General features: G+C 42.0%; 2 protein-coding genes across 10 annotated transcripts in view; one reads left to right on the forward strand and one right to left on the reverse strand.

The window, feature by feature from the left end:
* MKX (mohawk homeobox) overlaps window positions 1–10,960 on the reverse strand; it is a 61,255-nt gene extending 50,295 nt beyond the window's left edge. For 2 of the 9 annotated variants that reach the window (XM_033105277.1, XM_033105285.1), the window contains exons 1-5: window positions 8,981–9,186; window positions 8,800–8,880; window positions 8,023–8,289; window positions 7,444–7,590; window positions 6,079–6,238 (exon numbers count right to left, since the gene is read on the reverse strand). In XM_033105277.1, the coding sequence (XP_032961168.1) occupies window positions 6,079–6,238; window positions 7,444–7,590; window positions 8,023–8,210 (495 nt within the window). In that variant the 5' untranslated portion in view covers window positions 8,211–8,289; window positions 8,800–8,880; window positions 8,981–9,186. Of the gene's footprint in view, window positions 1–6,078; window positions 6,239–7,443; window positions 7,591–8,022; window positions 8,290–8,560; window positions 8,757–8,799; window positions 8,881–8,980; window positions 9,187–9,247; window positions 9,385–9,636; window positions 9,746–10,466 lie in introns of those variants that run through there. The other 7 variants (XM_033105278.1, XM_033105281.1, XM_033105280.1 and 4 more) reach the window with 7 other exon arrangements.
* On the forward strand, window positions 8,209–19,825 carry LOC117022581 (uncharacterized). The gene is made up of 3 exons (XM_033106703.1): window positions 8,209–8,302; window positions 9,109–9,687; window positions 18,962–19,825. Exons 1-3 carry the CDS (start codon window positions 8,209–8,211, stop codon window positions 19,141–19,143), a joined length of 855 nt encoding a protein of 284 aa, XP_032962594.1. The 3' UTR covers window positions 19,144–19,825.
* The last annotated feature ends 2,056 nt before the right edge of the window (window positions 19,826–21,881 follow it).

The following is a 21,881-nucleotide window of genomic DNA, read 5'->3' on the forward strand; positions in this document are numbered from 1 at the left end:
ATTTTGTCCCCTGCACACACAGTAGGGCCAGCAGTGAAGAACTATACATAATTAACTGGGATACACGGGTGGGTTACCACTGTGGAAGCACAAAATACCTGTCGACTTCTTCACCACATTTCTCAAACCTCCTCCTATTCTCTAAGTCATGGCCAAAGTGTTGGTCCAAGTCCTCGTTACTACTAACTAGGAATTTCAGGACATTCTTTTTTCAAACTTCCATTCCACTTGAATGGATCTTAACCACCATCAAATTCAAGTTGATGCACCATTATGATTCAATCACTTAACTTCTTCAAATCCTCATTACCACAGTTATAACTGTGGTATGGTAGAAAGAGACCTGGGTTACTGTTCTGAATTTGCCAAAAACATGCTGTGTGAATTGAGGTAAGTCACTCACTTTTCTGAACTTCAAACCCTTCATCTACAAAATGCATTAGATGGTCCCTAATATACTTGTCACTCTAAAAATTAAGATCTGTGAATATAGCCCCCACTCTCCTACAGCAGTTAATTCTCTTTATAGTTGATACCAATCTACCTTCTGCTCTCGACCACTCTCTCTAGCAATCAGATGTGTGTTTATGTCCTTCTCTGCCCCTCTCACACATAGAGGACACACCACAACTTCCTGTCTATGCCACATAGTTATTAGACTCTAAATCCCAAACCTTTTGTTACTTTCTTTACTAAACATCACATAATTCTGATAAACCTTAAATCTTAGCTAACCTTAATTCTTAACTAAACTTAAGTCTCAACACAAATATTATACCACACAGTACAGTGTAAAATCAAATTCTTACAAAACTCTTCATATTTTTTATGAAAATGCAATATAATGGCCTTCTAATTTCAGAAAACATTAACATATTATAATTCTAATATAGAAAAATGGGACCTTTAAATGTCATGCTGGAATGACATTTAAACTAGCTTTTCATATGTAGAGGTCATATCCTTTTCTTTGTTTTATATATCCATATATATTAATTATACTAATTATTCCTTAAGGAATATTAAGGAATTCCTTAATATTAAGGAATATTAAGAGACTTTCCAGAAAGGTTTGCTATGCCTAATATAGGCTGTTTCTAAATTTATTTCATAAGTTTGACGGGTACCAAATCTGCTAATATATTTCCTCTGTCAGTATTTCATTACTAGAAATTTACAGTACAGCCAAAGGACTGCTTATAGTCTGAGGTGTTTAATATGTACTTGCATTAAGTTGTGCAAACAACAGACAAATAGTTGGTTAACAAATTTGCATAAATATTATTTTACAATTTTTTCCCCCTGAGGAACGAATGTGAACTCCATTTGTTTCACTGAAGGTGAAAATATCAGTTCAGGTTTTCTACCTTTAACTTACTATAGGTTCCTTTAGTTATTATTCAAATTCTTTTAAAATTCTATTTTACATGAAGCAGGACTCCTTACCAAGGGTTGGTTCTGGAACAGCATTTTAATGTCAAACTCAGAGTTTTAAAAACACTGTATTTTATAATGAATGCTTGGAGAACCAAATATCTAGAAACTGGAAGAGAAAATGAAGTAATTTTCATGCTACTTTAACAGACGTGTTTACATTCATCATATTGACTGAGCAATCATTACAGTAAACCCAAAGGGATATGCTGGCATCTGTCCATCTGTGAACATACAGAATTAACACATTCTGAGTTACTCAACTGAAATATTGAGCACTTCATTTGCAGACCATGTCATATAACACTTGGAATAATGTAGAAGGACCTTTTTAAGATTTTGTTGAATATTTAACAGTTGCCATAATCCTTGCAGTTAATAACTGGATATATATCTCAGCAGAAACTCTCATACCAAGCAAAAACAGAGCTATGTCAACATAGGAGGCAAAATCTTGCAACAGAGCAGTTTTAATCAAATGGTGTATGGACATATCCTACAAATTGAAAAATTCTACTAACTGTGTTTCCCCGAAAATAAGACCTAGCCGAACCATCAGCTCTAATGTGTCTTTTGGAGCAAACATTAATATAAGACCCAGTCTTATTTTAATATATTATAAGTCCTGGTCTTACATAATATTATAAGATATAACATAATGTAAGACCGGGTCTTATATTAATGTTTGCTTCAAAAGATGCATTAGAGCTGATGGTCCTGCTAGGTCTTATTTTCAGGGAAAAATGGTATAAGAGGAGGAAGCATTAACACCCAATCATTAAATTGCACTCTGTATTGTAATCATGAAAGAAATCATCCCAAGGAGACATTGCACTTATATAGTCCAGAAAAAATATAAATATGTGTAAAAATATATACACACATAAACAATAGAAAATATTAAAACCAGATACAGCCTCCATCTGCCCTTTTAAAAACTCTCCAAAGGCAATTATTCCTTGGTGAGATCCATTTCTTACAATAATACAAAACCCCAACTGTATACCACTTTATATTATTCCACAATAAAACTGTTTATATTTTGAGAGTACAGAGTATATTTTTATAATGTTTGAATAATGGCCAGCAGGAATAAAGCGCAGTGGAAAATTTTGGTTGGTTAAGAGTCAAAATGTGCACGCACGTGCGCGCACGCACGCGCACACACACACACACACACACACACACAAATCATCTCCCTGTTAAATTTATACAAATACTTGTATCTCATTAGGAAGATACCAGATTAATAATGCAAATGAGAATCAAACATAGTTATATGATAGCACATTAAGACAAGCTGCCAAGTCTAGTAAGGAGAAAAAAATTAAGTTGCGCACATAATTCTTTCTGCTTCATTTTTTCAGGGATAAATAAAGTAGGTGCTGATTCATGTCCTTACAGCTTTTATTTATCAGAAAAAGTACCTTTTGTGGTCCTAAATATATTTCCTCCACTAAAGTTTTGGCTTTTTGTTTAGGTTTAATGAAGATTGATGACCAGGTTGTACACTCTCCTTATCAATTTAAGAACAACAAAATAAGACAAAAATGCTTCTCATGAAAAGTTTGACAGCTTGACACACAATGAAAAGGAAAATGTTAAATGTAAAAAAATTATCAAAATATAAGATAGTCTTGTAATTAAGGAATAAAAGTTATGCTAACAGCTTATTAATATACATCATGAAAAACAGAGATAAGAGGTGTTGCAATAAACAAGAAATATGAGTTTGGAACCTGAAATAAGGGACACTCCATATTTGTTTATAAGCATAAAAATATGACATATTTCCAGATATATTGAAAATAATAAAATTAGTTATACTCTTGCTTGTTTTGTAGAACCATCATATAGCATTAAAGATAATGAGCTGCCTTCTGTGTATTCCTTTCAATGGAATGGATTTTAAAACATTCTCTAATTTTAGGAAAGGTGGTTTGGAAAGCCACGTAGTGATAGAAGTGGTATTTCCCCGATAGAACTTATTTACTCTATAAACATGTACGGATAGTTCACTATATGGAAAATACTGTGCTGGTGTGGTATAGGGGTATTAAGATGAATAAGACATAATCACTCTTCTCAAGAAGCCTGAATCCACAGGAGAAATTTATTCAGTGGGAGAACCTGACTCATTAAATAAAGATCTAATTTGCAGGGAGTAAAACCTTTATTTAGACCAGAGTTTTGTATTTTCCCCCCAGAAGTGTAAAGTATTTACATAATGTATTTGGTTTCCCATAGAGTCAGAATTTGCTTTGATGTTTTATATCTGACTTTTACAAATTTCCCATACATAAACATATAGGTAGGTAGGTAGATATGTGTGCGCATGTATATATATATATATTTCTTACATAGATATCCCTTATGCCTAATTGAAAATAACTGAACCCAAATAAGATTATATATAAGGTAACTTGGCTGTACTACACATTTTTATTTTTTCCATTTATCACTTTAAATTTCCAGAAATCAACATCATTTACTATAAAATTGGGAAATTATTAAACAGGTATCACTTATTATTATAAATAATTACCTTTGCCCTATTTTAAAATTACATAATTTTGTGCATTTTTATTTTCTGAGCATAAGAGAAAGAAAATTTAATAAGAAAAGTTTTCATTTCATGAATGAAACTTTCATGTAAATTAGAAAATGTAATAGCCTTACCAAAATCTTAAGGCAAAAAGAAGTATTTGCATTTGCACTATCATTATAGATAGAAAATAATTCGATTCTGTATTAAAATTAAAACTACTTGTATTGCATCTCAACAAAACTATCGCACATGAAAATTTAAATGTCTGCTAATGACAAATATTATTTTTCATAATTAAAAAAGTGTTCTAAATATGTCATAAGTATTTTTTGCTTTTATAAGAAAGGTGGCAAGTATTAAACATAGAACTATGTAATAAACCAAAATAATCTAATGTTTTATTGTTAATATCATTGTGAAATATTCAAATAGCTCTATAAATTAGTGTATTCTCAAAATAAATAGCATACCTGTTTAAAAAGAAATTTGAACATATGCATGTATTTTCCATAAGTCAAGTTTTTCTGACTGGAATAATTTATTTAGAAACTACTTATGTAAATCACTGAAAGTTACATAGTTTTATGTTAAGCAGATATTAAGCCAAGAACACTAAATTAATTTTCCCCTCCAGTGCTGCAGCAAATCACTATTAATACTATTGCTTGTTAATATAAAGCAAAACAGATGTTTTTCTCTACAATTGCATTCTGAAAATAAGCAGAGAAATGCATATTATACTTTTAATATGCCTGAACACTCGTCAACTTTCATACTCTGTCATACTTTTCTTTAATTCTCAAATGGTCTTCTTAAATACTCTGGAAAGCAATTTATATATTATCTAATAGTTAACTATTGTTTTTTATTTTGGAGTTCTCCCCTACTATAAAGTTAATGGAATGACCAAAATTTCATAAACGCAGTGATGTAGTGCTACTATAATATGTGAAACTTCTCAGCACATTTCACTCCTCTTTTTTCTGAATACATGTGTTCTGTTTGCATGTATAAAAGTTCGTTTCACCATATTTATTAAACAAAACTGTGGTCTGTTGGAAAGAGCATTTGATATGGAATTACATTATTTCCACGTCTACCTCTATCCTTACTAACACTTAACCTCCACCTGTTTTGGTTACTCGCATGTAAAATGCTGACAATAATTTGTATACCTCACCAGGTTCTTGTGATATTATGAAATAAGATTATGTAGGGGAAAAGCTAGTCAAATGCAATGTTCACTGGAAAAGAAACAAACTTGCACCATCTCTCTACACTTGACAAGTAACCCAACCATTTGAAATTTCCCTCTTCTTTATCTTGGGAAAGATAACCATCAGAGAAATTTTGTGGATTCTAGCTAATGCCTAGGATGCTTCTCCTTTAAAAAAAAAAAAAAAAATCCAAACCTACTTCTTGCCCCTTCAACCCACCTCCAATCTGTCAGTAATGGTCATTTTGAAAGTTATCCTGTACTTGACCTGTAATATGGGGCCCTTATGTGGGTTGCCTGTATGGTTCTCAAAGTATGGTCCAGGGCCAGCAGCTTCAGCATCAGGTCCCCAGAACTTGTTAGAAATGCAAATCATGGGCCCCACCCCAGACCTACTACTGAATCAGAAACCCTGGGATGGGGCCCAGCAATGTGTTTTCACAAGTCCTCCAGGTGATTGTGATGCACACTTAGGGTAGTGATTGTGAAAATCACTTAGGGTAGTCTCATCTGTATCCATCTATATAAGGTCCACCAGTCCAGATTCCCAGACACCTTCTCATAACTCTGCATTTGACTTTTCACTGCCCTTCCTAACAGAACACCATGTGATCCCTCCTGGACCGAGCATTAGTACTGAACTGATAGATAGGCCTGAAAGGAAACCCAGAAACTTCCCAGAACACAGCTCTGCTCCCGTCCTGTGCCAACCCCTCAGCATCTTCAGCAGCAGGAGCCAAAGCATCTGGCCAGCCTTTCTCTGTTCCATCCTTCCCCAAGGCCTGGCGCCAGGTGAGGATCCGCACAAACATAATGAAGTGTGCCCGCTCCTCACCCTTTTGCCAGGAGACGGATCAGGGGTTTGGTGGACCCGGATTACCTGTACTAGCGTCATCTGCGAGCCCAGCGCCAAGAGTATCTTCTCCGTCTTGGTGGGGTACGGGTTGTCACGGTGTTTGTAAAGCCACTGCTTGAGGGGCCGCGCCATGTCTTGTAGGGCCTGCCGCTTGTGCCTCACCTTCCCGCCATTCTGCCTAGCCCTGGGACACAGTGAGAGGAGGGGTCTTGGTGAGTGGCGCCGTCTGGACGCTGCCCGCCGGGATCCCCCACGAGGGGAAGCATTTCAGCGGCCACAGAACCCTCACTAGGCACCCCAGGGCATTCAGCCCAGCCGCGTACACCCGCCCGGCGCGCCACAAGGGTGAAGCGAGGGAGCCACACAATTTCTGGGCGGGAATATCCCTTCCTAAGCATCTCTCTTTGAAATGGTCTGGTTGTCGCAGGGGGGTCCTGTGGCAGTGAGGGATCCTAAGTTTATCTTGAAACGGGGGAAAAGCCAGTAACCCGAGATTAGAGGTTTAGTGACGATGGTTAAGTGATTTGAAGGGAAATGTTATTCAAGCTACAGATCTGTACAACAGGGCTTTCACCCTTCCCTAGCCAGTCTGCACTGCGCCCTTCTCAGTGGCCCCGGCCTCGCCGGCCAGGTAGAGATCACTGCCGGCTCTTGACGGTTCTTTCAGAGAATTCACGCCTGCCGCTCAGGGCTTCCGGTCGCCTGTAGTCAAAGGATAGGTCGCCCACTGGACGGCGGCAGTAAAGCAATGGATGACGGCCGCCCCGTTGCCCTGGTTCTCTTCGGACTCTCTCCAGTTTCCTTTGATCCTCTGGGAAAAGGAGAAACTTTCCAAAGGAAGGATTCGTGGGGAAAGGATGTTGCACCTAAAAAACACGCTAAGGGTCTTTTCCCGATATAGGGAGAGTTTAAAAGTATGGAAAGCTCTGTCCCATTAAGTAAAAAGACCTCGGGAAAAGCATAGGAGAAAGAGACATGCTGCCCGGAGCCGGGCGTTGGGCGCTGCGCTCCCAGGCGGCTCCGGGAGGTGTCGCCGCGTGGCCGCTCGTGCGCCACGCCACTCCGGGAGACTCGCACGCCTGTGCCGCAGTCTCCCGGGCCTTTGCCTCTTTAAACACTTTGAAATGCAATTCCATCCGAAAGGACTGGTAGTAACATTTTGACGAAACCTAATCTCTGTTTTACTAACCAGCAGCGCCACAGAACAAGCAGCTGATGCAATCTTTCAGGTGGAGACGGCCAGGGCTGCCGCCCCTCCCCAACCCGACGCTTCGGGAGCAGCCGGGAGGTGGCCCGGCTAGAGACGGCCGTCCACGCGTCTGCAGCCCGAGCATCTCGCCCACCCGCGAGCTCTCGCTCCCACCCCCACCCCCGCCAGCAGCTCCTCACCCTGCTAAACCGAAATCCGGCCGGGCAGGCCTGCGGCCTACCCCTCCCGGCTGGCAGCGAGCCCCAGCGAGCCGCGCGCGTCTAAGGCACTCTGCGAAAAGCCGACCTTCCCAACACCTTGGCGAACCGCGAGGCGGTGGCGAGGCCCTGTCCTGACAGAAAAGGGGAAGTCCAAGGGGCTGGCCTGACCTGGGAAGCCCCGATTGCTTGGCCCTACCATGTTATTACGCTTCCTGCTCAATCCTGTCTACCTGGATCTCAGCCGCGCGTCTGCACCCGCGGTCCGGAGAGGGGCAGGTAACCCACCACCCTGAGGTCCAGGTATGGGAGGGCTGCGGGGGCAGTCCCAGATGTCCTCAGTTTCCAATAAGCCTCTTAAGAGCTGTCCTGACGAATCGATCCCCCCATATTTTGAGAAACTACTACCTTATAATGAGAATGCGCAAGACCAGGAGGCGGAGACCTGCCCTTCCGGGAAACTCCGCGCCCCTACCCCGCCGACCCCGGTTGCCAGCGCCGTTCACCGGCCCAACCACTCTGGGCTGGGCACTGGCAGGAGCCCCAGAAGTGTGAGCATACCCGGTCCTCCGGTGTCTCAGGCCGAGGTTGTCCTTGAGGGGCGGGCCCTCCGAAATGCCCACCTCAGGGCGGGCGTGGGGACTGTCCAGGACGCCGCCGTAGGGCCGGCCGCCCCGCTCCCTTTCCGCAGCGCCGTGGTCCTCAAAAAGCACGGCGCCGCTGAGCTTGTCGAAGACGATGGTGTTCATGGTGTGGGCTGGCAGAAGCACCCGGTGCAGCCGCAGCGCCTCGGAGCCGGGCCGCCAGGAGCTCCGCAGGGCTCAGGTTCTAGGAGATGAAGGTGCATCACGTTACTCGCTGAGAGCGCTCACACCCTGAGCGATCCGAGCCCCGAACTTGGCCGTGGCGCAGCGGCTACGGAGTCCTGGGCAGGAGCAGCACTGCCTCACCCGAACGAGGGGATCTGCTCCTCTCCCTACTCGGCTACACCGCTCCCCCCTCACCTACTCCCCACCCGCACTCTCCGGGAAAAGGTCCCTGCCCTCCTCCTTGACCCGGCGATCGAGCCCCCAAGACACTTCAACCAGAAATGGTGTACCCGCAGCGGCAAAGGAAAGTGATTCCTAAACAAGCCTTCCTGCTTTGGTTTTAATCTGGAACAAGCACACTCCAGATAGCGGAGCGCGATTGGCGAGAGGCTCCGCGTTGTCTTCGGTCACAACGGAAGACTAAAGCCTCTCCAAGCTCCCACTCGGGTCGTAAAGACCAGTTGGGAGATTTTAGAGTAACATGAACGACCGCACCCGCAAGCCCGAGTTAATGAGTCCCATGCCGTACCCGGATTTCAGGGATTTTCACGTTCTCTAGATCCTGGGTGGTTTGGCTGAACCCCCTGCGTCCTTATTCCGGCTAAGGTCCCTGGGGTGGGGTTGAGGGCAGGCAAAGTTAGCAGACTGCAGTGTTAAGTGGCGTCAAGGACAAAAGCACCACATAACCCTCTCCCCCCAAGTCTTCCTACCATCCCCCAGCCCGCTCTGGGAAGCGCAGTATCCCCGCAGGTCAAAGGCGCGGGAGTCCCAGAACCCCTGGAGCCCGCTGTCAGTAAGATCCTCTTCCGCAGAGCGGGTGTGAGACTCGACCTCTGAGCCCTTCCACACCCGCCCCTTTCTGGAGTCTCGGGGAACCATTTCAGAGGCTGCAAAGGTGGTAGGAGTGGAAGGAGGCTTCGTGGTTCGCGCGCCACCGGGCCTGAGGCGGCCACAGTCGGGAAAAGCCTCCAGCTCACCTCCCCGCACCCGGCGGCTGGGAGCCTCTGTCCGCGGCGCGCAGACGTCAGGGTCAAGTCCGCGCCGCGGAGGAGCAGCCGAGTGACCGCCCCGAGGCACGCCGCCGTCCCAGCCCGCCCCATCTCCCCGCCTCGCGACTCCCCGCAGCTGGCGTTCCTTTCGAACCACCTCCGCTTCGTAGCCAGCGCCCCTCACCCCGCCCCGCCGCGGCGTGGGCTGCCACCCCCCACCCACGTACAGATACTCTGCCTTGCCGAGCGCCCACACTCGCCAACGCCCCCCGCCCCGCCCTCCGGCCACCACAGCAGCGGCCACGCGCGACAATTTAGGGCTATGACCACAGCGATTAAACGACGGCTGCCGTACTGCCAGGGAGGTGAAGTCAGACCTCTGCTGGCGGCCCCGCGTTCCATAAGACTGAGTCCTTCCGCGCAGACAGGTACGTATCTGGGGTGTAGACACAGCCTCCGCGATAAGTGTGAAAGCAAATTTCTGTCCTCTCAGCCCCGGTTCTAAGGTCAGGACTCCCCTTGTTTTTCCTTTGTAAATCCGTGCGCTTCGTGCTTAGCGTTCACGCTGCTGCGTTTGTAAAACACACCCCTTCCCAGCCCCACCGTTTCCCCCACCCCAGCCTTGTCTTCCTAGATGCACTGGTGTGTTTTTGCTTTTGCTTTTTCCCAGCGAATCCGCCCCGAGGTGTGGCAGAGAGGGCCCTTCCCCGGCTGTCCCCGGCCCACACAAGAGATACCGTAGCCCACACAGATAACCCGCACAGTCTGGGTCTGCAGGCAGCAAGCGCGGTGTGAGGGGGGGAGGAAAAGGTCCAACAGCTGGGTGCTGACGCAAAGCGTCCGGGGGGCGTGCGAACAGCCGCTCCTGAGCCTCCCGGGAGCCCACGCGCGGTCCCCCACGCCTCCTTTCGGCTCCTCTGCTCCCCACTTACCCTGAATGACTCCAAATTGTCGTTTGGAGAGCTCCCTCCCTGCGGAACTGACCCGTCCAACGCCCGCGAACAATTTTAAAGCAAAAGAGGCGCGGCCAGGTGGGCTCCTAAGCTCCTAGCAGACCCGCCGGCCAGCTTTGGCCACCACCCGGGCGCGTCCACTCTGGAACGCGGAGGCAGTGGGGGAAGGGCGAGGGGCTCCCGAGGCGCCAGGGGCCAGAACGAGCCTCCCATCCCACGGCTCCGGGCGGGACTCGGCGACCCGAGGGCTGTACCTGGGACAGTGGGGCCGGCAGCCGGCGGCAGGGCGGCTGGCTCTCCCGCGTCGAGGTTAGGCGCACTCCCATCCCCGCCGCATGTTCTCCGCGCGGGCTCCAGCGCGCTCACCGCCGCCACCGCCGTGGTCTCGGCTTTATTTACCCAGACGGGCGCGCGCGGCCCGGGAACAGGAATACCGAGGCGTTCTCATGTTTCCTGACTGCCTGGCCCAGCCGGCGAACATCCTGCGGGCGCGGTATCCACGTTCCCGGGCGGGCGAAAGGAAGCCTTCGCGCCCGCCCGGCCGCCGGGACGGCAGTTAACCCTCGCAGTGGAGCTGCCTCTGCAGGCGCCGCGGGGCAGTCCCCGGACCTCCGCGTCCTCTCAGGCGGGCCGGGCTCCCAGCTCCGCCAGCCTCGCAGGCGCGGAGCAAAAGGGTCTACTACCTTCGCATGTAGGGGAGAAATGGGAGAAATCGCAAGTAGCGCCGGGCTCGGGCTCTGCGAGCTGAGAGGCTGCGGTGCAAATCCCGTGTCTTAGCTGGCCCAAGTGTTGGAAATTTCACCACGAGTGGCTGGGCGGGAGAGACCACTACGGCGCGCCCTTTATTTTCCTCGCGATTAGCTAGAGTAAAGATAGTTAGAGCTCGGGTTTGCGCCTATATTGATTGAACACATTGCAGGAGGCGCTTGAGCCCCGGGAGCCTCTTTTCTGGTGTCACTGGGCTTCTGAGGTCCTGTCTGTCTCAAAGCCAGACACACATTCATGTTCTGGGTCCCGCGCTGGAGAGACTGCCCTCGCCTCCGGGCATAGGGTTGGAGAGAGACAAGGTTGAGACGAGGCGAGCTCAGGTGTCCAACCCACGATGACCCAGGTGTGGAAGAGAAGGCGAGTTCAGGGCCAGGGATGTGTACGAAGCAAAGTGAACGGAACTTAGAATTCCCGAGCGGGGACACTGTGTAAGGAGAGAGAATAACTATCAGATTCTTTTATTGATGATGCTTGGCTTCCCACTATCACCCCAAATAAGTAGTGAAGCTATGGTTTCGGTGCAATTGGAGGCTCAGAGCTTCTGGCAGCCTAGAAGACCCTCCAGGCGAGGAGCACCAAGACGCCCGCGTTCTCGGTGCGGGCCCGGCTGCTGCAGCGACACCTTTCCTCTTTTTTAAAGAGCGAAAGTAGATTTACCCAAACCTAAAAATCATAGCATCATTTGCCCTTTTCTTTCCTGAAAGTGGCTGGACAGCACTGGGGCAGTGGCCGACTCAAGCGTTTTTTTTTTTCTTATTATGACCTGGAAGTGGTTAAAATATATACTAAAACTGTTTTTTTCCAAGGCTAATCAGACCCCCAAATTTTCCATTGTTATCTCCCAAAATACTTGGCAGCAAACCGCACAGTGGTACAATCTAAAGCAGAAAGGGACATAGGTTTAAGTTTCTGCGCATCACGCAGATAAATATTATCATTTGATCGTTTCCTGATGTCCCTGGTTCTCTTTTATTATATAACTTGAGGTTGCAGAGCGCGCATCTTGTCATTGGCGCTGCACTTGACTTGCTAAGATGTGGGTTCAGTGCAGACATCAACCTACAGACCTCGCTGTAAGGACTTCCAGTCAGGTATACTTCATCAAGCTTCAGTCACAGACTTGCAGCAAGTAAGTTTCACAACAAAATCAGTTCTAATTGTTAATTTATAGGAGAAAAAAGCCTTGTTTCCTTCGATGGTCTCTATGACTGATGGTGGTCCCCAGACGTGATAATGAAATCAGCTGTAACTTGCCCCTCTGGCACACATGTTTTGGTCAGCTGTGCGTGATAAAGCAACAGGCATGTATATAATTGCTTGCAATTTCACAATACCTACTCTACCGACTTATGGAACTATATGCTCTAATATAGGCTAGTGTAAGACAAATTTTGTTGTTTTAGTCTTCAGTGTATTTACACAATTTAAAAACACATTTAGAGAACTTTGATTTAAGAAACACATGTAAGATTTGTTTTCTTAAAATCTGACATAAAATATACAGAAAAAAATCTTTCCGCAAAGTGTTTTTTATTAAGTATAGGAATAATATACACCTTAGTCTCAGATTAAGTCACTGAAAAATTCATATGTGATAATTCCTTTAGTCTATAGTTTAGTCGTTAGAATACACTTAAAAATGAAATTGTGTGGAGAGTCTCTCTCTCTCTCTAATATACAAATGAGCATGTATTTTGTGATAGACCAAAATTTTATTTTTGCAAGTTTCGTTCTTTATGCAGGAGTGAAATATCTTCTTTGTTTTAATCCACCATTCAGATACATTTGTCATTATCTTAAATGTCACATTTTTCTAAAATGAATTTTACTTGCTATACTCTAATCTCAGCATATGAAATGCTGTATTATAATCCTCAGAAATAAAACTTTCAGTTTTAGAAAGTGTATGTAGTTTATGGGAGATGAGCATATGTAGGGGGAAAATAACTTAGGCCAGAAGTCATAAGACTTGAACCCTAATCTTAATTCTGGTTAATTTGATGTTGATTTAGCCTAAATTTACCAAAGTGTGAAATGAAGATGATTAAGTTTTCCACAAACTTGCTTTACACTATCATTAAGATATTTTTTAAATGTGAAAGCTAAGTATTGCTAAAGCTAGAAAAATGTTAAGTAAGAACATTTGGCAGAAATCTAAATCCATTCTATTGGACTTCGAGTGTAGTTATACGTAATTTTTACTTTCTATAGAAGAAAAAAAGAAGACTTCATTTTTTAGTATTTTGATATTTTAAAGGAACCTAACATTTCAGAACAAATATTGGTCAAATTTTTTGAAAATAATGATTGCTTTTAAACTCTTTTCCAGTTATTACTTATAGGCAATGAAATAAATTACAAAGCCAGGGCAAGACTGTCATTTCCCATTCAAATGGTATAAAATAGTACATTTATGAACAAACAGCAGCTTCACCTCACACACTTGGCTAGTCGGATATGTACAGATACATATTTGAGTAGTAAGTGGAACAACCATAAGAGGTGGTGAAAAACAGTTGCAGAAACATTGTGAGAGAACTAGTACAATGGGTGGCTCCCAAATATCTCACAAAGCATTTTGCTTTATTTATACTTATATTGCAGAATAAATTCTCTCAGAGAGGGTCTTCTCCATACATTTCACTCTCAAGCAATCAAAGAACAGAGTGCAAGTAAAATTTCCTCTTCAACCAGTGCCACCAATCACATTTCTCAGAGGCAGCCATCAAGAGGTGGTCATTGCTGGTTTGATGTGCATTCTTAAGACCCTTTCCTATGCATTCATGTACACAAATACAAACAAAACATTATGGTTTTGTTTTAGGAATTTTTAAAGAAATAAATGAGATCATGCTTTATATAAGTGTATACACACGCAGAGGAGTATTAAACTAAAACTTGCTTTTTCACTCAATGATTTCATAGAGAACTTTCATAATAGTACATATAAATGTAATTCCTTCTTTTTAACTGTTATGTAATACTCCATCATCAATTTCACCATTCTTCTATGAATGTTTCTGTCTTTCCAATTTTCACTGTTATGTTTATAATAGTCAAACATTTCTTGTATATGATTCTTTCTGCACATGTGTAACTATTTCTCTAGGAATAGTTACACAGATGTAGAATTGCTGGGTTGAAGGAAGCATGATTTTCAGATTTGGATAGATACTTCCAAATTTCCCTTCAACCTACTCCTCCACTAACACATGAAAATCCCCATTTCCTCACATGCTTACACAGCATTGCATATGTTCAGTCTTCATAATTTTTGTCCATATGATGAGTAAAACAATGTCACATTGTTTGAGAATCTTTTCGTTTATTTATAAGCCATTTTTATTTCTTGATTGAAGAAATTTGCTTATATCCATTGCTTACATCTTCATTAGATAACTTATAATTTATAAAGGTTCTTTGTATATCATTTTTTCCATGATTTATACATTGCAAAATGTTACCTGGTCTAAAGTCTGCCTTTTACACAACTTTGTCTTTTTTTAAAGATTTTATTGGGGAAGGGGAACAGGACTTTATTGGGGAACAGTGTGTACTTCCAGGCCTTTTTTTCCAAGTCAAGTTGTTGTCCTTTCAATCTTAGTTGTGGAGGGTGCAACTCAGCTCCAGGTCCAGTTGCCATTTTCTAGTTGCAGGGGGCGCAGCCCACCATCCCTTGTGGGAGTCGAATGGCAACCTTGTGGTTGAGAGGATGCACTCCAACCAACTGAGCCATCCGGGAGCTCAGCGACAGCTCAGCTCAAGGTGCCGTGTTCAATCTTAGTTGCAGGGGGAGGAGCCCACCATCCCTTGCGGGACTCGAGAAGTTGAACCGGCAACCTTGTGGTTGAGAGCCCACTGGCCAATGTGGGAATCGAACCGGCAGCTTTCGGAGTTAGGAGCATGGAGCTCTAACCACCTGAGTCACCGGGCCAGCCCCACGACTTTGTCTTTTGCTTTACAGAAGGTTTAAACGTGAATATATTAATAGGCCAATAAAGCTGTCTTTTCCTTTATGAGTTCTGGGTTTTGTTTCTTCCGTACAACGGCTTTTTCTATATTTTCTTCCAATACTTTAAAAAATTGTTTTCACTTGGCTCTTTAATCCTTCTGGAATTAATGTGTATATGTTGTAGGGCAGAAATCTAATCTGACGTTTTTCTTTTCCAATTGAATGGTCAATGATTCCTATGGCATTTATTAAAGAGGTTTTCCCCATTGATTGGATTGGAAATAACGTTTCTCATATATGTGGTGAATTCCTTTCCATATATAGATTGGTCTAACAAGGCTTTGAGAGATGTTGCAAAACATGATAGACTGTAATATATTTACAGTAGACTTAAAAATTTTTAAACCATCTTGTGCTCCAAAGACTTTTCAATATTATTCTGTTCTAATTTCAGAACATGTCAGCTATCAAAATGGTAATGTACATTGCCTGATTATGGTTGTAATTTAGAAGGTTAATTCAATACTGTTTCATGATGAAGCCATTTATTTTGTCCTTGTCTTGTTCAGAAGCAGGAGAGCCATATTCTCTAAAGTACGGCCCCACAAAGCTTTTTGAACATGTCACATGATAAAGTAATCATTGATCCCGAGCAATATAAGGTTATTTGGAAAAGTGATGACTCCCTGTATCCATAATTTGAAAAAGTAAAGTGCATTTTTCTTCTTGCTCAATTTTTTACGGAATGGGAATTCTTTTATTTATTTATTTATTTTCACAAAGCAACCAGCAAAGATGAGAACCATTGATAGAGTTGTATATTAGTCAGATTCACTCTGGACAAAATTGCAAGTACTTTGTCACTACCATTTCTAAAAAACAGGAGCTACATATAAGTGCAGAAAATGCAAGTGAATCTTATGCTACTTCATAGAGCTTCAGGCAGGAACTGAAGAATCATGGAGCTCCAACACTCTATCTTTTCCCTTGATACCAAGTACCTTCAGTAACCTCCAATTACTGGGTCTCTACTACTTATAAACTTGAAAATAAATGCACTATATACTGGGGTCCCAAAGGGAACCTGGAGAACATTTTGCCCTCAAAACGTGCATTGAAATACTAGAATTCCTTCTAGAAGTTTACTCTAGCTTGAACATCAATTTATCTTCACTTCAAAAGTTGGCCATTTTCATAAATACTCATATAGTGAAGACTTTTGAACATAGGTTAGTATGCCTCTCTGTATTTTGAACTTAATGGACTTCAGGTACTCAATAGATTTTTAAGATTTAACTACCCCATGTACTTCGTGCTGTGTTAAGCTTTTGGGTGACCCTCCACTTCACCCCAAATCCATCCTTCCTGTTACATTTTCATCTTCCCTGCTTTCATCATGTGTAGGATATTTGAATAAACTCACCAAAGGAATGCACATGAGCAAAAGTGATGCATGCAACTTCTGCTTCACATGCTTAAAAAAAAATTGTTTGCCCTTTTTTTGAAAAACTTCTTTGTTACCAAGGGCTGGAACACAGTGACCCACATCCACTGATTAGATAAAAACCAAAGAACAGCAGAACCACAAGATAAAAGGAACCTGGGGCCCTGAATGGACCACAGGGTAAGAGTTCCCCAGCTTAGGCTCAACAAACTTTCTCTGTAAAGGCCAGATAATATTAAATGCTTTAGACTTTGTGGGGCATACTCTCTCTGTTGCAATTATTCAGCTCTGCCATTGTAGTGCAAAAGCAGCTCTAAATAACGACTTGACTATGAATGAATATTTGATTTGAATGAACAGATACTTGACTATGAATGAATCAATGAGTGTTGCTGTGTTCCAATAAATTTTGTTTAATAGACTGAAGATTGAATTTTATATAATTTTCACGTGCCACAAAACATTATTCTTTCTTTGATTTTTTTTTTTTAAAAAGCCATTTATAGATGTGAAAACTATTCTTACCTCAGAAACAAAGACAAGAAGAGGGTAGATTTGACATGAGGCTGTTTGCTGACCTCTGACCTGGACTACTGAGCTCTGGACTGTTACGGGGGACAAATAAACTGCCGCTTATTTAAGTCACTGTATTTTGGGGTTTTCTGGCTAAAAGAACTCAGCCTGAACCCTACATAATTCACGCCTACCCAAAGATGATCGTAGTTGCCACAGATGGGCTTAAGGAAAGTGCTTTTAGATGACTAGACGCTGCCACAACCAGGGAGAACTGGAAGGGAGATGGAATGATTAAGTGCTTTCTCACCTCTCTCCCTGAGAACATGTGGCATGTGTTCAGAAAATCAGCCTCATTATTTTTACAATAATTTTTGATCCTATGGTTTTGGTGTTTTGTTGTGTTTTTTTTAGTTATAACCACTTTTTTTTTTTTAAAGGTACTGATATACCTTTAGGCATAATATTGTTGTTTGGGTTTTGATGTTTATGTTTTTTGTAGTCATGGAAAATGGTGACTAATTTTTAAGGATTACTATTTTTTTCTGACTCACTCCCTTCCTTCCAAAAAACCCACACGATTGGAACTACTTTCTCATTGTTTCCTTTTTAAATAATCAACAATAAATATTTATGGGGCACCTGCATGCAAAACCATGTGCCAAGAACTGCATTGAATTTGATTTAAAAGGCACCATCCTTGCCTAACTTACAAACCTGTTAAGAAAGCGCAGGAAAACAAATTGTACCTCATCTAAAACGTTTTAGGGTATCTGATATAAAGATTGCTTAAATTCAGTAAATCTGTAAATCATCTGTAGAAATAAATGCATGAGGGAGCTTGAAGGCGATAGAACGGCCATTTTATGTGTCTGCTACAAATTTTGTAACCATACTACCGACATCCTTCCCGAAAACATGCAAAAAGAGGTCATTATTTCAGAAATTTGAGCCTGATTGAAAAACAGCATTTTCACCTCTTACATCAGACTTTTTTAAGTTTTATGCCAAAAACCTCTGGGTTTCAAGAGAGATTTTTAGGGCTTCCGTTGGGGGAAAAAATACAGTAAGAGTAAACACACTGAGGTTAGTTCATGATCTTCTTTCCTCCTTCCCTGTCCAGGTCTTTCTTGAACCTACCTTGGTTCCTCCACTTTTATGGTCCTCTTGAGGAAAAGTGCAGGAAGGGGGGTGGGGGGCTTTGGAGGAGAGGAGTTGTGAATAAACTTGCCATGTGTGGTGGTGTATTGATTCTTGAAGCATATACAGAGAAGCATCCACTGTTCCCCAGCACGAGGAGACGAATTCTTGCCCAAGTATGCCACAGAACTGCAGGCAGCTGGTGGGGAGGAAGAGGTCAGGTCTGACCCTGAGTAATTAGTCATCTCTTTGTTTTGATATTCACTGGTCTTTATTAAGTGTGCTCTGATGCTGTAAGCTACCACAAATCCTAATTTAGAAGGGAGTTTGGGCTAAGAGAAAGGGAAAAGGAAAAAAGGTGTTATTCCAATTAATTGTGCAACGTAAATAGCCCAAAGTCTAGGATTAGCAGAGTCTTCCAATATCCAAATGTCACAGTTTTTTTCTTGGACCTGCAGTACTACTCAGCTCAAAACATATGTCCTCCCAGACGTCTATAAATGAAGACATAATTAAGGACATTTAAAAAATTTGCATAACGTGCACAGCACATACTACATGCCCGCACACTATTCTAGACACTTAACCCATATAATTCTCACAGCTACCTTATGAGGTAAGTACTCATTAGAACCCATTTTGTAGAAAAGGACACTTAGGCACAGAATTGCCCTAAATCACAAGTTGGTAACTAGTGGAGCCAGGATTTGAAGTCAGGCAGGCGCCAGAGCTTGTGTGCAGAATCAAATTATGTCACCTCTTTAAAGGTACACAGGAAGGAGAGAGAAAAAGAACTTTAAACACTTGACCGCATAATTGTAGGCACAGCTAACTACGTATGTAGTTGCACATCTTTTGGTTCCTCCCTTAACAGTAAGAAATTCAATGCTAACGTGTTCATTTTTCCTTCTGTATGTGACCTTTTCGCTAAGTGGGGAGCAAATGGAATCTGTGTCGCCTGGAGTATGATGACATCACACAGCCCCGACATCATGGTAAAAAGGCTGTACTTCATGTTAGTCTTCATGTGTGGGTTCACACTCAAAAGCCAATAACTGCTGAGTCTTCTGCGAGTTCTTTACATCTGGAGAACATCCTTCCCACTGGGCAATGAAGTGGCTCAGCAATGAAACACAACATGCTTTGGAGTCACCCCAGCTATCCCGAAATGTTGCTGTGTTGCAGGAGTTGGCACATCATGACTGTACGTGGCATATCTCAGGTGGGGTGAATACCAGTAGCTTTGAAGCCTAAGGAGGTGAGAGTGGCCTCTACACATTCACAGTCTCCTTGTTGTTTCGTCTCTGTTTTGTTTTGTTTTGTCTTCTCTTCATTTGTTGTAGTTGTCAGGCCTGCCTCTAACATTTGTGTAACTCAAGGCAAGAGTACAAATGAACGCCCGCATACTATATGTCTAAATATTTAAAAGTTACAAATCAAGCTATTAATGGTCTGTCTATAAATCAAAACACTGTTGAATAAAATACATCCCATCCTTCTATCTTGACAAATATGCCATCCTAATGAAAAATGGAAAACTGTGTAGTTATAATTTTTGTTGGGAAAAAAATCAAAGACAAGTAAGTTTAATTGTTATTGCACATATCTGGATGTTTTGTTGTTGGGCTGGCATTGTTTAGATGAGTAATAAAATGACAGATATGTAATTCATAATTTATTATGGATTTTATTCCATTAAATTTATTTTTCTTCACTTCAGCAAAAATCACTAATTGTGTTATTATAATCAATATTCTGTCATGATTTGTGTTCTAAAGGATTACAAATAAAATGTAATTCTATTCAGGGGGCCCACAATTTGAATACATTTTCATCAGGAATGTACATTAAACCAAATATAGAAAATTTTAAAGTTAAACTCATTAATATACATTGTTTACAAAATGCTATTTTTATGCTAAAATACTCAAAGAATACATAAAGTTAAAATAGGAAAGAAAAATTATAATTAATGAATATAAGATTTTAATAAAACCAAACTCACTTGATTTTTTAAAAATTAATTTAAAATATTTTATACAAATAAAATTATCTGCAATGCTAGTGTTCAATGCACAGCTGCTTGTCGCTGTGAAGTATTGGTATCAGATTTCATGAATGGTTTGTCTAGATCTACACCTTTACCAATGGAGGACTGATATGCATTGTTTACTATTGCAAAATGCTCTTTTCTGCCAGTTGCATGTATTGCAAAGATTCGCTAAATATTGAATACCTCAGAACCATGTACTGGAGAAGCAAGAAAGTGATGCCAGGCCCCACTGAGACACAGCACGGCATGAGGCAAGGATATATTTTATTCAGGGGACGTGCTGAGTTGATTAATTTGTATTTTCTCCCTGCTCTTGGAAGCAGTGTTCACCTCCAGTGCAATTAGTAGCACATCCCAAACCTTTACGACATTTGGATGTGATCACCTTTTACCTTGAGGACATATGGCAAACGATATGTAGAAGCATTTCCGTGAGCCCTGAATGCTGTTAGTCACAGAGCAGATGTTTGGGTTTAAAGTTGCACTGCATCCTGTTGAGTGTTAAATCCCCAACTACAGAGGCACCATGTGTTCTTTAACACATTTGTGTGTGTGTGTGTGTGTGTGTGTGTGTGTGTGTGTGTGTGATGTAGGTCTTTTAAGGAGAAGGGTTTAGGGCAGTGGCCCTTTGCCGAGGTCTCAGGGTTTTACTGGTTGTTGGGAATGTTTTTAAAATGTTATGTATGTATGTATGTATAATGTATGCATTTACTTTTTTACTTATTTTAAAAAGTTGATTAAATTTGATCACTCTGATAATAAACATGAAATCACACTTACCAAAACCTTTTTACAAATTTATCCTCTGGTGATCTCAACAATGATTAACACATACCACAACACCTGAAGTTGCAGAAAGCAGGGTCACTTTTAAAGCCCTCCCAGGTAACATCCATTTTTAATAGGGGTGATGATTACAGCATCATCCTTTAGAAAATGATGTCTTCACTGAGGGTCAGAGGTTTATATTAGGTTGGTACAAAAGTAATTGCGGTTTTTGCAGTTATTTTTTTAAGGTCAGTTTGGCAAATTCTTTCCCTCAATAAGACTGACGAGGAGACTGGTGGTTATGGGCACTGTATATGGCATATGGCTACAACTTAAATGCCTTATTCATGGGCACTCGGGTTCACCACAGAATGCTTTTTATTTCCTTCCATGCCATGTTTTTTAACATGGTGCCTATGAAGCACCTTCAGGTAGGTACTTGTTAAAAACGCAGTTTCTGCATGGTCAAAACCCTCTGGTGCCGCTGACACAAATGCTTCTCAAACCAGACTTGTGAAAAATTAGTTTAGAACAACGGCCCTTAAGCTTTTTTTATTGTACACCCTTATCAGTAAAAATATTTTGGGCTGGTGGATCTAATATACAGTCATTTAATTTTAAATGGTATATGTGTACTACTGTGCTAATATAGCATGTAAATTGTAAAACACACAAAAACAGAAAGTCTTTTAAAAGGCAAAGATGAAACAAATAATATTTTAATATAATTGTGTTTTATCTATTAATGATACATAATATCATTAATGATACAAAATATTTTTTGCTTTCACCAAAATACCATTGTTAATGAATAAGTAATTATTAATAGTATCCACAAGACTATTTTTAGTGAAGGCACTGTAATTTGAATTGCTGCATACTTTTAAAAAATCTTGGTTCAATATGATTCAAAGTTTGGGACTCAAGTTCACATTCATTAGAGACTTTTTTTTAATGCTGTCATCCCTAAAAGAGATAATTCAAGACAAGACAGACACACAGAAGAGGTAGTTTTCTGACTCTATTTACTA

The sequence above is a fragment of the Rhinolophus ferrumequinum genome, chromosome 5 (genome assembly GCF_004115265.2).
Source record: "Rhinolophus ferrumequinum isolate MPI-CBG mRhiFer1 chromosome 5, mRhiFer1_v1.p, whole genome shotgun sequence".
NCBI classification, from domain to species: Eukaryota; Metazoa; Chordata; class Mammalia; order Chiroptera; family Rhinolophidae; genus Rhinolophus; species Rhinolophus ferrumequinum.

Excerpts from the sequence above, each read along its gene's own strand:
- LOC117022581 (XM_033106703.1), top strand. The coding sequence starts at position 8,209 with ATGGTGTGGGCTGGCAGAAGCACCCGGTGCAGCCGCAGCGCCTCGGAG. Across the intron at positions 8,303-9,108 it reads TCAGGTTCTAGGAGATGAAG|CCCTTCCACACCCGCCCCTT; the intron begins GTGCATCACGTT and ends TCGACCTCTGAG. Across the intron at positions 9,688-18,961 it reads GAGTCCTTCCGCGCAGACAG|TGGGGAGCAAATGGAATCTG; the intron begins GTACGTATCTGG and ends CTTTTCGCTAAG.